Below are 13,385 nucleotides of genomic sequence, written 5' to 3' on the forward strand. Positions count from 1 at the left end.
CATTTATTTATTTATTTGATAGAGAGAGAGAGAGAGAGAGAGAGAGAAAGAAAGAACAGGCACGGGAGGAGCAGAGAGAGAGGGAGACACAGAATCCGAAGCAGACTCCAGGCTCTGAGCTGTCAGCACAGAGCCCGACGTGGGACTCAAACCCATGAACCATGAGATCGTGGCCTGAGCCGAAGTCGAACGCTCAACCAACTGAGCCACTCAGGCGCCCCATCCCACTCTTGATTTCTACACAGGTCATGATCTCATGGTTCATAAGTTCGAGCCCTGTGTGGGGATCTGCAGTGACATTGCATAACCTGCTTGGGATTCTCTCTTTCTCTCTGCCCCTCCCCCACTAGTGTTCATGATCTCTCTCCCTCCCTCTCTCTCTCTCTGTCAAAATAAATGAACTTAAAAAACGGGGGGGGGGGGGGCACCTGGGTGGCTCAGTCAGTTAAGCGTCCAACTTCAGCTTGGGTCACGATCTCGCAGTTCATGAGTTTGAGCCCCACGTGGGGCTCTGTGCTGACAGCTGGGGGCCTGGAGCCTGCTTCAGATTCTGCGTCTCCCTCTCTCCCTGCCCCTTGCCTGCTCACACACTCTCTCTCTCTCTCTCAAAAATAAACATTAAAAACAAAAACAAAACAAAAAGGGAAAGAAAATATTAATTACTAACAAAAGGAAACATTCACTCGTCTTATCTCTAAGGATTTGGAAATAATGGTACTTATTATTGAAAAGCAAGGATAATGGAAAATACTTAATAGTAGACTGACTTGCTTTAAGAATTAACATTCTGCGTGTAAAGTGCAATGCAATCCACACATGCACACAATGCCTGACACACAACAGACTTGGTGAATTATAATGAACTGAGCGAATGGAGATGAAGAAAGGAAAGAGAGAAGGAAGGAAGAAATTAGCCAAGAGCTGGGCCTTAGGAAACAAGGTACGATTCATCGTTTCAATGACCCTAGGCAAGTCTCTTAACCTGAGCCTCAGTTTCTCATCTGGTAAACAGAAGCAATGTCCACCTCACTGGTTTGTTGTGAGAAACCAAATAATGCAGTTAGAGAGAGATGTGGTTAAAAGCACCTGACAGTCATAAGACCTGGATTGTAGCTCAGGTTCAATTCCACACAATATAATTCACTCAAATATTTACTGAGCACTTATTATTTGCCTGGCATTGTATTCCAGGTGCTGGAATTGGATAAAAATTAATAAGACAGCTAGGTTTGTCCCTTGTATAGGGCAACTGGGATGGAAGCAGGCCCAGATTCCGAATCAGAGCACTTTTATTTTACCTACATTCAAAAGAGGTCCCCCCAAAGTCCCTGAGTCATGCCAGTCTTTGCCCTCAAGAAACTCATAGTCTCTTAAGAGACACAAACCTGTAAACCAAAAATTCCATAGCAGCATGCTAAACACAGCAATGGTGGTATATAAAATATGTACGGAGGGAATAAGGAAGGGCTGAGGAACTGTAGAGGGGGAGTCCGGTAAAGGGTCCTGAAGCGGATGCTGTCTCGCTGAATTATGGAAAACAAACAGGAGTTCCTACAGAGAGAAAAAGAAAGGACATTTTAGATAACAGGAAGCATTACATGCAAAGCCAAATAAATAGGAAGTTGCTAGTTCCAGGTTCTGCCATTAACTGACTTTATTTACCTTTATGGAATTTCCCCAAGTCCCTCCAGCTTCCAGTTTTCTCATATTAGAAAATGAAGTTTGGGGGAGGGGGCGGAAGAGGCAACATAGATTTTCTGTAAGGAGTACCTCCCCACTGAAGCAGAGAGAAAAGGGTAGCGTTGGAAACATCACGTGCTATTTTTAGGGTATGAGCTAGAGGCCCCATCTTTTGTGACAAAAGATGATCGTCTGCAGTCGTCCAGAAAGTTTTGCGTAATTCACCCACTTCGCCAGTATTTATGGCATTGACTGAGCCAGGCTGTATGCTAGTACGGAGGCCACCATCCAGCAGAGGGAGACGTGTAATAAGTACACGAATACCATGGAAACCATATTGGTCGGCTCATGGCGGGTGCGTGGAAGCAGTAAAATAGAAGAACCTAGGGCATGTCCCTGTGCAGGGTGACAGGATTTAGCTCCTACCAAAAAGGAACTTCCTGCTTCCTCATCCTGTTTCACCTTCTCCAACAGGCCGCTAGCATTTTCCACCACCACAAATTCTCCCTGGGCAGGGCGACCAGGTGTCCTCTCTTCACCTGCAACCTTTTCCAGGCCTGTGTAAGGGGCTCCAGGCACGCAGAGTGGATGCAGGTCCCAAGACTGACCGGAGGGTCACACCCAAGCACCCACTGCAGGGGCCCCAGCGGCGGCGGGCAGGGGTGACTTGGAAGGCGGGCTGTCCCCTGGCTCCAGGGGTTGGGCTCTAGGCCGGCTGGGCGGGACTCGGGCTGCCAGTATAAGACAGGAGCGCCACTGTCCTGGCCAGAGTGCTGAAGCTGGCGCCCCAGCCAGGACCGCGAGGCAGCCGGCCCTGAACTTGCAACTCTCGACCCACAGTGACTGAAGAAGAAGGAAAGGTCTGATTTCGATTACTTCGTTTATTTAGTACCAATGAATGGAAGGCGGGCAGGTTTGTGGGTGGAGGAGAGCTCGGCTTGGATTGGCCAGGGGCCAATCGCAGGCCCGCTGGTACCCCTCGGAGGGCCCCCGGTAGCGGTCTACACTCAGCAGCTTCTCTCGCGCGCAGGAGGGCCTCCTGCCACCACTCTCAGCCTCAGCCTCGGAGGATGCGGCTCCTCGGGAGACTCCGCGCCTCCACTCCGGAGCCCGCTTTCTCCAACGTGCTCACTCCGGACCGCATCCCCAAGTTCTGCATCCCGCCGCGGCTGCCCGCGTCCTATGCGCCCGAGTCTCCGCCTCCGGCCGCCGCTCTGCCCCGGCGCTGCGCAGCCGAGCCGGACCTGTGGCCCAGAGGAGCCGACGACAGCGCGGGGCACACGGACTGGGACCCGCGCTCGCAGGCAGCCCTATCGCTGCCGCACCTGCCCCGCGCGCTCACCGCCTACGGCTTCTGCGCGCTGCTCGAGAGCCCGCACACCCGCCGCAAGGAGTCGCTCTTCCTCGGGGGCCCTGCAGCCGCCCCGCTCGTGCCCCAGGACTCGGCTCCTGCCTCCGCCCCCGCGCTCCCCGCGGGCCTCCGCCCCACCCGGGACGCGCCCGCCCCGCCGGCCCGCGCCCGCCGCCTCCTGCGCGCCCCCGAACGGCTGCTGAGCCGCGCGCTGCGGGCCCGGACGAGCCGAGGCCTGGTCCGCGCCCCCTCCGTGTCCAGCGGGGACGGCGACGAGGACGAGGAGCGCGGCGCCGTCTCGGGCCCCCCTTCCCAGGCCCCCTCCGCGTCCCCGCCGCCGCCGCCCTGCCCCGGCCCGCGTCCCGAGCGCCTGGAGGCCGAGGGCACCGTGGCCCTGGGCCGCGCCGGGGGCGCCCTGCGCCTGGCCGCCGAGTACAGTCGGGCCAGCGGGCGGCTCCGCGTCCGGCTGCTGGGCACCGAGGGCCTGGCCGCGGGAGCCGCCGAGCCCCCCGCCGTCGGCTGCCGCGTCAGCTTCGTCCTGCGGCCGCCGGGCCAGCCGCGCTCGCAGCGCAGCGCCGTGGTCCGGCGGAGCCGCAAGGCCGCCTTCCACCAGGACGTGTGCTTGGACGGGCTCTCGGAGGAGCAGGTGCGCCGCCTGGCCGTGCGCGTCAAGGCCGAGCAGCGGGGTCGCGGCCTGGAGCGGGGCCGCCCGCTGGGCCAGGGCGAGCTGCTGCTGGGCTCCCTGCTGCTGCCCTGAGGGCGCCCGGGGCTCAGACCGCCACCTCGGGGCGCCCTCGGACCGCTGGCAACTCGGACACCGAAAGCAGCTTCGGACAAAATAAACGTTATTTATTCATTTTTCAATTTATGTTCTTGCTTTATTGACATTTTAGTTCCTAGGTATCTGTTTTTGTCACTGTTTATTGGTAGTGAAGGAAAAATTAAGGATTTTTCTCTATTGATAGCTTTTCTCTATTCATAGCTTACCGTCCTTTTTTCCTAGACCATTTTTGCATTCAAAGGCAAAAAGGTGAGCTTGTGGCTGGAAGGGAGAAAAAGGAACTATACCCAATCTGCCTCGATTATCCTCCTTGTTTTTTATGTCAATACTAAGGGTCTCTTACTGCTTTTTCAGTTATTCCTTCAGAATCATGCCCAGTGCTAAGATTCACATGGAGTTTGACATATTTGATGTGGCATAGGTTCTATTCGTGCACACACACATCAGAGTCAGACATTCTGTAGTAAGGATATCTTGGTGGGTAAAGAATTTCTTTCTTATTAGGAAAACAGGTTTCTTTTGAAAGTGAAGTCTTTAAAAAAATGCTAAGGAACCGAAAAGCAAAGGAAGTGAAGGTCTTTCAAAGGAAGGTATTCCTGGCATCCCCCTCTTCCTTCTCCAGTAGGAGCCCTGGGAAATCTTGCCGGTTCAGAAAAATCTTTTCTGCCTCTGTAAACGTATTGATATATGTGTGGTATTGTTTCCACCTAGCTCTGCATGTAAGTGATAGTAATTAATGCATCTACAATAGGATTTCCTAGATGAATTGGAACAAACTGTCAACTTTTTGAACACTGGATTTTAAGAGGTTTTTAAATTTCTTTTCTTTTTTTTTTTTTTTTTTTTTTTTTTCAACAAATAGACCTGAGTCCACTGGAAACTGATTTCTATCAGGAGGATTTGCCCTTGACTATAGGCATCTATGGTGTGATAGAAAGCACAATGAGGGGATGGGGGTGGGGGATACAGATTCCAGTCTTTTTTCTGCCACTAGCCTGAACTAGGGCAGATCAGTTCATGTTCCTGGACCTCATTTCCTACATCAGTGAAATGGGGATACTAACACCTGCTTGACAGGGTTTTGTAAAAATATGCTTTAATATCGAAATAATCCTTAAATACACGTGAAATGTGGCAGCATACCTAAAAAGGCTGGAACTGTACTGGTGAACAGGTGCCCAATAACATTCCAGGAAATGGACTCTTTCACTTCTGCTGCTTTCTTTCCAATTGTTCCTCCCCGGTCGTGGAGTGGAGCCTAGCAGAATGGCTGGCTGGCTGCCTGAGACTGAGGATTTAGGGGAGCCAGGAGTGGGAATATACAACCCTTCAGGATTCCTCTGGTAATAAGCAATAGTTTGGACTCATTCTGCATCAAAAAACCCTTCAGCACTGTTATTGCAATGAGGTTCTGGGTACAAATCATAATATACATAAAATCCTGGATTTTATATTATTTTATTTTTACTTTTTTTTTCTATTTCAGAGAAAGAGCACAAGTAGGGGAGAGGGGCAGAGGGAGAGAATGACTGAGAGAGAGACAGAGACAGAGAGAGAGAGAGAGAGAGACAGAGAGAGAGAGGGTCTTAAGTAGGCTCCACGGTCAGTGGGGATGCCTATACGGGGCTCCATCCCTTGACCCTGGGACAATGGCCTGAGCCAAAATCAAGAGTGGGACACAACCTACTGAGCCACCCATGTGCCCTCCAAATCCTGGATTTTGAACATAATTTCAAAGTGGACAGATTAGCCCTATGAAATCATCTGATCAAATAACTTCTGAAATTGAGAAAATACCACAAAGTCGACTTGCCTGAAGTCAAATAGCTCGTGACTGGCTCAGCTCAGATGAGAACCAAGGTGTCCTGACTCCTCCAGAGGATGGTGTACCCTTTGCCCTCTCATTCAGCAATGATAAGTTGAGCCCTTTCTCTGTGACAGACACAATACTAAGCCCAGGGGGTGCAGCTATGAAGAAGGCAGAGAAGATTCCTGTTCTCCCAGGACTCACAGTTTTAGTGGGGGTAGCCAACAATAGTCAAGTTTGGTCATTACAGATTGTGGTGACTATCATGAAGACAGTAAACTAGGGGAGGGCGAGAGAGAAGTGTCAGATGGGATGCTTTCAGAGATAGAGTAGTCAGGAAAGTTCTCCCGAAGATTAGAGGAAGGAATCCTACACAAGAGAAACCTAATCTGTACGAATAACCACTTAATGTGTCCATAGGACCCCTTAATACATCCAAGCCAGAATTCTTGATTTTCTTCTCCCAAATCTCCTCCTCCCCTCGTCTTCCTTATTTCAATAAATGGTACCACTATTACTTCTTTTATGCAAGCTGAGAACCTAGAATCATCCTTAACTTCTCTCTCACACATTCCATTTTTCTTGATGTAAATATCTCCTCCTTAGAGTATCCTTCGCTGGCCATCCTCAAAAAACATCACTGTTGAAATTACTGTTTTATTATTCTTCATAGCACCTATCACTACCTGACATTCTATTATGCCCTTATTTTGTTGTTGTTTGTTTACTTTTCCTCCACCAGAAAGTATGATTTTATTTAAAAAATGTGTTTATTCATTGCTTTATTCATATAAAAAATGTGTTTATTCATTGCTTTATTTCCGGTGCATGCAGCAGAGTCCGGCATATGGTGGACTCTCAATAAATATTGATTGAGTAAATATAGAAAGAGGTGGAATAGAGAAATTCAGTACAGGAGGAGCATCAGTATAGGAGAGAGAGAAGCAGCAGCCAAAGAGATAGGGGAAGACCAGAGAAGTGTGGAGTCATGGGAGCCAAGAAAGCATTCCAAGAAGGAGGAGATGTTCACCCCACTGAAAACCTGTAAGGAAATCCTGTAAGAACTTACATTTTCCTGTAAGAAAAATGAGAACTGAGAAATGCCCATGGCATTGGCAAGATGAAGGTCAGTAGTGAACTTGACAAGAGCAGTTCTATGACATTAGTCATAACAGGAGCTAGACTACAATGTGCATCCCGCTTGCCTTCCCCACTCCCAGAAGCTGCCACAAGGTCACGGCCCTGAGAGAGTGACATGGTGCTGAGACCATCTGGACCATGCATGTGACTGAGCCGCATTAAGGCCTCTGTAGGAACCTTAAGATTTGGGGGTGAGGTGGAGATCTCGTCGTGTGGCACCCAAGGTAAACCTCAGATGTAAGGATGTGAGTTCTTTGCTTATTACACTTGCTGCCTGTCCACTCCCCTTCCCACCAAAAAACAACAACAAACAAACAAACAAACAAAACAGGAGCTGGACTAGAATGGGTTAAAATGTGAATGGAAGGTGAGAAAGTACACACAGAAAGTTTTAGAAAAGGGGGAAGAGAGAAAAGGGCTAGAACTGGAAGAGAATACAGAGTTGAAGATTTATTTTGTTTTAATATGAAAGAATCCAACACATGTTTGGGATATCCAAAATAGAGAGAGAGATGTTGATAGTGATGAGAAAGAAAATCAAGAAGAACTTTAGGAACAGAGTCTTCAGAAAAGTGAGAGGAGACCCAGGACATATGTGGGTAGAAGCAGTGATCGAGAACTCACATTCCTGATCCATATCTTGTCCCATATCTCTATTCTGCCATCCACAGCATCATTCCATCCTGAGGCAGGTCACACTTGTAGTCTCAGGATGTTGGCCAGGAACAGCAGGGACTACCCCACGATTTCTCAGTAGAGTCCAGACTGGAGAAAAGGCATTGTTTCTACAGGTACTCCCGTAGGACTGAGGAAGAACTGGGGCCAGAAGGCCCCAGAAAACTTCTCTCTATATTTGATTGGCCCAAATTGGGTTGCAATTCCAATTTTGAACCACTCCCTGCAAGGGGGAGACTGGATAGACTTAGGGAAATAGGGCTTCTCTCTGTAGCTGAGTGTGAGGTCAGCGTCTGCTGAGGCGGGTGCTTCTTCCTGTTAGGAAGTAAGAAAGGGGAAATGCGTGCGGTGGGAGAAAAGAGCAGAACGTCTGAGGCCGGAAAGAGCTAGCTTCAAATCTAGGCTCTGCTACTGGGTAATTGTGTGATGTTGGGGCAAATGCTTAACATCTTTATGTCTCAGTTTTGTCCTTTTGAAACTACTGGGTGTGAAGATGGCAAGGGTTAAACGAGATAATTGCATTTAGTTATAGCAAGATTCATATTAACAGGGATAAGCACCATTTTGTTTTTTTAATGTTTTTTAATGTTTGTTTATTTTTGAGAGAGCGATAGATAGAGCCGGGAGGGGGAGGGGCAGATAGAGGGAGACACAGAATCTGAAGCAGGCTCCAGGCTCTGAGCTGTCAGCACAGAGACGGTTGTGGGGCTCGAACTCACAAACCTGACCCGAGCTGAAGTAGGACGCTCAGTTGACAGAGCCACCCAGGTACCCTGCACTCTTTTGTTTTTAAATACAATTTGAACATCCCTTCTTCTGTTCATTGTAAATGAGTATAATTTTGCTGAATGGGCTGGTGCACATCTGTGTTTCCAGTCTTAAGTCCGTACAAAGGGCAGTCTACTGGGAACATACCTGGGTGACTGCACTAAATGACATAAACACAAAGAATTACACATTTCCATTCCACTGGTTGTATATTTCAGACTCCATCTGCCATGTTCCGGAGAAAAGAACAACAGCTCAGCTAATGTGTGCTAAAATCTCACCATTACTATGAGGAGTTTTTCATCCTTTTTGAATAGCAAGGCCTTGATCAGATACTCTTAGATGACCAGACACTTGTATTTATCCTAAAGGGGAGAATCTGCATTTTATTTTATTTGGCAAAAAAGAATAGGATTTATTTTCCCGGTTGGTAACGGCTCCTGATTTAAAGAAGAACCGACGTCTCCTGACTGTCACCATGAGATGGTGCCTCGTTTGTCTAAACTGTCCACGCAGCCCTGCGAATCTTCATCTCTTTCTCCTCCTGGTCACATAGACCAGAGCCACCATATCTCCCTCCTTTTACTCAATCTGCTCTATACTGCTCTCTTCACCACTATCATTTTTTCTTAATTTTTAAATAATGTGGGGGTTACAGAACAGTCGCGAAAGCAGTAAAAAGAATTCCCATATTTCAACCAGATTCTCTAAATATATGTTTATTTCATTACTATCCTATTATCTATCTATCTGTCATCTCTTTTTCCTGAAATATTTGGGAATAAGTTGCAGACATGTGCTCTTTTATTCCTGAATATTTGTGTACTTCCTAAAAATAAAGTTATTCTCTTCCACAGTTCCCTTACAAAAATCAAGGAGTTGATATTGATTCAGTGCTCTCAGGTCAGCTGCAGAACCTATTCAGGTTTTTCTAATTGGCTGATAATATTTGGGGAAAATCCTGGATCACAATTTGCATTCAATCGGTGTATCTCTTGAATCTTCCTTAATCTCAGGCTTTCCTGATCTTGACATTTTCTATAAGGTCATAAATTTATTTGTCTGGAACTTTCCTGTGATTATATTCAGGTTATGCATTTCTTGAAGAAATAAAACAGAAGTGATACATCTTCTCAATGTACCATATTAGAGACACATATCAATTTGTCTCATTGCTTGTGATATTAACTTTGATTACTTGGTTAGAGTGATGCTGTTTACCAGATTTCTTTACTGTAGAGATTATTGTTTTCCTCGTTGCATTTAACAAATCTCTTGTGAGAGATACTTTGAGACTATGTAAATATCCTATCTCTCAACATCCTTGTACTTCATAGATTTTAGCATTCATGGATGATTCTTGCCTGAAACATTTATTACTACAGAGATTGCCAAATGGCAATTTTAGAATTTCATCTTTTTTTTTTTACCTTTGTTAGTTGACATTTTAACTTTGCCTTTTCCCTAATTTATTTACATATTCATTTCTTATTTATATCTGTATGGACCCATGGGTTTTTTTATTCAGTGGGTTATAACCCATTGCAATTATTTATTTTGGTTCCACGTTTGATCTCTGGGAGCCCCTTCAAGCTGGCTCTTATGTCCTTCATTGAACACTTACTTATTTTCTGAATCTAAAATTTGTTCCAGGTTCATCTTGTACTTCTGATACCCTAGTTCTGGAACCAACAATTTCTCGAGGCATCTTGATTTCTTATATTGATTGATGGTACTTAGAAACCAAAATCTGAGTGCTAAGTTTGCCCGTGGCTACTGGGATGGCATTGCTTCTAAACTCTAGAATACATACACACACTTTCTCTATTACATCTATATTTGCACATCTATGTTTTAAAAAATGAATTTAGGGGCACCTGGGTGGCTCAGGTGGTTAAGTATCCAACTCTTGGTTTCAGCTAAGGTCATGGTCTCGTGATTTCATGGATTCGGGCCCCACATCAGGCTCTGCACTGGCAGCACGGAGCCTCCTTGGGATTCTCTCTCTCCCTCTCTCTCTCTGCTTCACCTCCACTCACACTGCCTCTGTTTCTCTCAAAATAAACTTTAAAAAAAATAAAAAATGAATTTAAACTGAACCATCATCGGATTTAATTTCCTAATACTCTGCTTTCACCATATACAAAATCTTTCCATATCTATACCTTACCCAAAATTCTTAGTGTTTTAAGATTGTTTTTAAGTTTATTTATACATTCAGAGAGAGGGAGAGAGAGAAAGAGCACGTATGCATAGGGAGAGGGGCAGAGAGAGAGGAGAGAGAGAATCCCAAGCAGGCTCTGCCCTGTGTTGTTAATGTGGAGCCCAGTGCAGAGCTCGAACCCATGAACCGTGAGATGGTGACCTGAGCTGAAACCAAAAGTCAGACGCTTCACCGGCTGAGCCACCCAGGTATCCCTGCATTAAGATATAAGATGTACTGTAGTTTGTCCCAAACTCAAGTCCTCTAGCCCTCACCCCCAGAATGTCCCTTCCCTGGTATTTCTCTGCACAAGGAGAGTATCCACTCGCTGTACCATGAATATGTCTCTGTATGGTACCCTGAACAGATTTGTACTGTTTGAATTCTTCATCGTTGAGCATAAAATGAAACTGTCTAAAATATCAGTAACAAGACATTGAACTTGTAGAATGGCCCCAAGAAATGATTAATCAATAAGGAAAGTATTTGATGTAAATAGCTTATACACAAGAGCAGACAGCTGGGGAGTAGAGGCAATCATATGAGAAGTTTTCTCCTGATTGGAAAAAGCTCGTTTTAAAGAAAACACACTAGAAAAACTTGGAGTTTGTAAAGCTGTGACACCTTTGCTAGAGCTGCAATCTTTTTGCTATGCCTGGAGCATTTGAAAGGGCTACAAAGCACACTTGGTTCTTGGCAAAGTATGCCAATGATACCCAGCATCCTACTCTGGGCCTCCAGTCACCCATTTGTCCACATCAAGTTCCCTCAGGTGGTGAGGGAAGCACTCCCTTTAACAATCTTCCTCTTCCCCTGCAGCTCCCTAAGTGTTTATTTCCTGCCATCCTATGAATGGATCCAGGAAGGAGAGGCCAGGAACAGACAGAAGAAAGTAAATATTAGAAGATAAGCTGAGGCATGTTAAAAATGTTGAGTTTATTTGAGCAAAAATCATTTCCAACCAGGTAGCACCAAATTGGAAGTGGTCAAGAGTTAAGGGGATGAATTATTATATAGAGAAGGTGCAGAAACAAAGAAACAAGATTATTTGATTGGCTATAGTGTAAAGTCTAGTTGCCTATTTGTCATCACTTGTCCTTAGGTTTTAATTTTATAACCTTGAGGCATTTACAGGCTTAGATTTGGGGTTGCTTATGTAGGTCACCATGACATTAGTCATTGTAGTCATAGTCTCCTTGTTCAATTAATTTAATGAAAGAAAGAGAGAAGAAACGTAAGGAAGGAAAGAGGGAAATAGATGTTATTTAATTTTTCTTGTTTTTGAAAATGTGATTTAACCTTTTGTGATACGGCACTTTAAAAATTCTGATTCCAAGTTATTGGGTTTTTTTTTATTCTAATGGTAGTCATACATAAATAAACTATCTCACAGTGATATTTAGATCTGAATGAAGACATGGACAAATGGCTACAGCCACAAAATCACAACATGTATTTTTCAAACCTATCTCTCAATTTGCAAATTCTACCAATAAATTTCCATCCTTTCTGATTGTTAATTGTAGGGGAGCAGCTCTGCTCTGGTGCCCAAGCCACTGTGCACAGACACCGCAGGCAAAAGCTTGAAGGACAGCTAATCTGAGTTCTAGTGGAACACCTCATGAACCTCCTGGGACACCAGCAGAGACGAGGTCCATAGGCGCTGGTATGAGACCATCTCCTACTCACCTGCTTATCTTCTCTGGGAACCTGTCATGAAGAGTTTCCCATTGCCTCTCAGGTACCAATGAGGTGCGGAACTCTCTGTCCCATTCCCCTCAGAACAGACCTGCTGAATATAAAACCTGTTAGTGGCAGTCTAGAATCAGATCCTCAACGATATCCCACAATTCATATCCCAGTCATCTGCTTCTTCTTGTTTTGGTGTCTTCTTTCAGCATGTTGGACAAGAACCACAGAAAGTGGTACTTTTGCTACCACTTGTTTTGCTGTTTTTATGGATAATAAATGGTCTGAATCTAAAAGTGGTTCATTGTGTCCTCACTGGTAGAAATAGTCGGGCCTTGGTCTTTGCCTTGCTTCATCTTGTGCATGCTTGGCATTTATCAGTTCTTCTTACAAACCTTGTATTCTTTCTTTTTTTTAATTTTTAAAATTTATTTATTTTTGAGAAAGAGAGAGAGAGAAGGGGGAGGGGCAGAGAGAGACTGTGACAGAATCCAAAGAAGGCTCTAGGCTCCGAGCTGTCAGCACAGAGCCTGATGTGGGTCTGTTCATGGCTTGAACCCATGAGCTGTGAGATTATGACCTGAGCCAAAGTTGGATGCTTAGCCAACTGAGCCACCCAGGTGCCCTGCAGAGTTTGTATTCTTATATTTTCAACAAACGGGCTTAGATGCCTATTAAGAACCCATTATTGGACGATTTTTCAACAAATCAGCAAATTACATATCTAAGTTTAAGTGTTCAACTATTGAGGTTTTTATGTGTGACATACCTTCATAGTTTTCATTAACAAAAAATGCATCTCCAAATAAAGAATAAATAAATAAATAATAAATGCATCTCCAAATAAAGAATAAGAATAAAAAGCATCTCCAAACACTTATTTTCAAAATGGTCTCTGTAGCACGAGTTTCTTCCTCCATAGGAACTCACTGGCCAAACTCTTGTCGGTCCATTGAATTTGTTGGTGCTTTTAACCCCATAAGGTGGTGCACAAAGAACTCAGACCATGAATATGAAAAATATCAGGTTGACCATGTTTTTATTTTCAGTTGTGTTTACACTATCAGTATTTTTCCAATCTGACATTTCTTTGCATAAATACTTCAAAGTCATCTATCCATTTTGGGGTGGTTTTCTTTGTCAAATTTTAATCATGTATGGGTAAATCCAGTAAACCAAGCACCAGCAAGTGCTATAGACATACTGTGCTGAAAGCAAAGGGCTGAGGACCCCCCTTTTTCCCAAGAACCTCTGACATCTGGACCAACAAAAGGCACTGTGACAGTGCTTA

At 45.3% G+C, this 13,385-nt stretch overlaps 1 protein-coding gene across 1 annotated transcript; it reads left to right on the forward strand.

The window, feature by feature from the left end:
• Nucleotides 1-66: 66 nt before the first annotated feature.
• Nucleotides 67-3,895, forward strand: LOC132669640 (C2 calcium-dependent domain-containing protein 4A). Its single transcript, XM_078448674.2, has 2 exons — nucleotides 67-2,540; nucleotides 2,711-3,895. The coding sequence occupies exon 2, from the start codon at nucleotides 2,751-2,753 to the stop codon at nucleotides 3,786-3,788; it is 1,038 nt and encodes a 345-aa protein (XP_078304800.1). The 5' UTR covers nucleotides 67-2,540; nucleotides 2,711-2,750; the 3' UTR covers nucleotides 3,789-3,895.
• The last annotated feature ends 9,490 nt before the right edge of the window (nucleotides 3,896-13,385 follow it).

Source organism: Panthera onca, chromosome B3 (assembly GCF_046562875.1).
Source record: "Panthera onca isolate mPanOnc1 chromosome B3, mPanOnc1 haplotype 2, whole genome shotgun sequence".
Classification (NCBI taxonomy): Eukaryota; Metazoa; Chordata; class Mammalia; order Carnivora; family Felidae; genus Panthera; species Panthera onca.

Bases quoted from the DNA above. Each gene is read 5' to 3' on its own strand.
- LOC132669640 (XM_078448674.2), top strand. From the start codon at position 2,751: ATGCGGCTCCTCGGGAGACTCCGCGCCTCCACTCCGGAGCCCGCTTTC.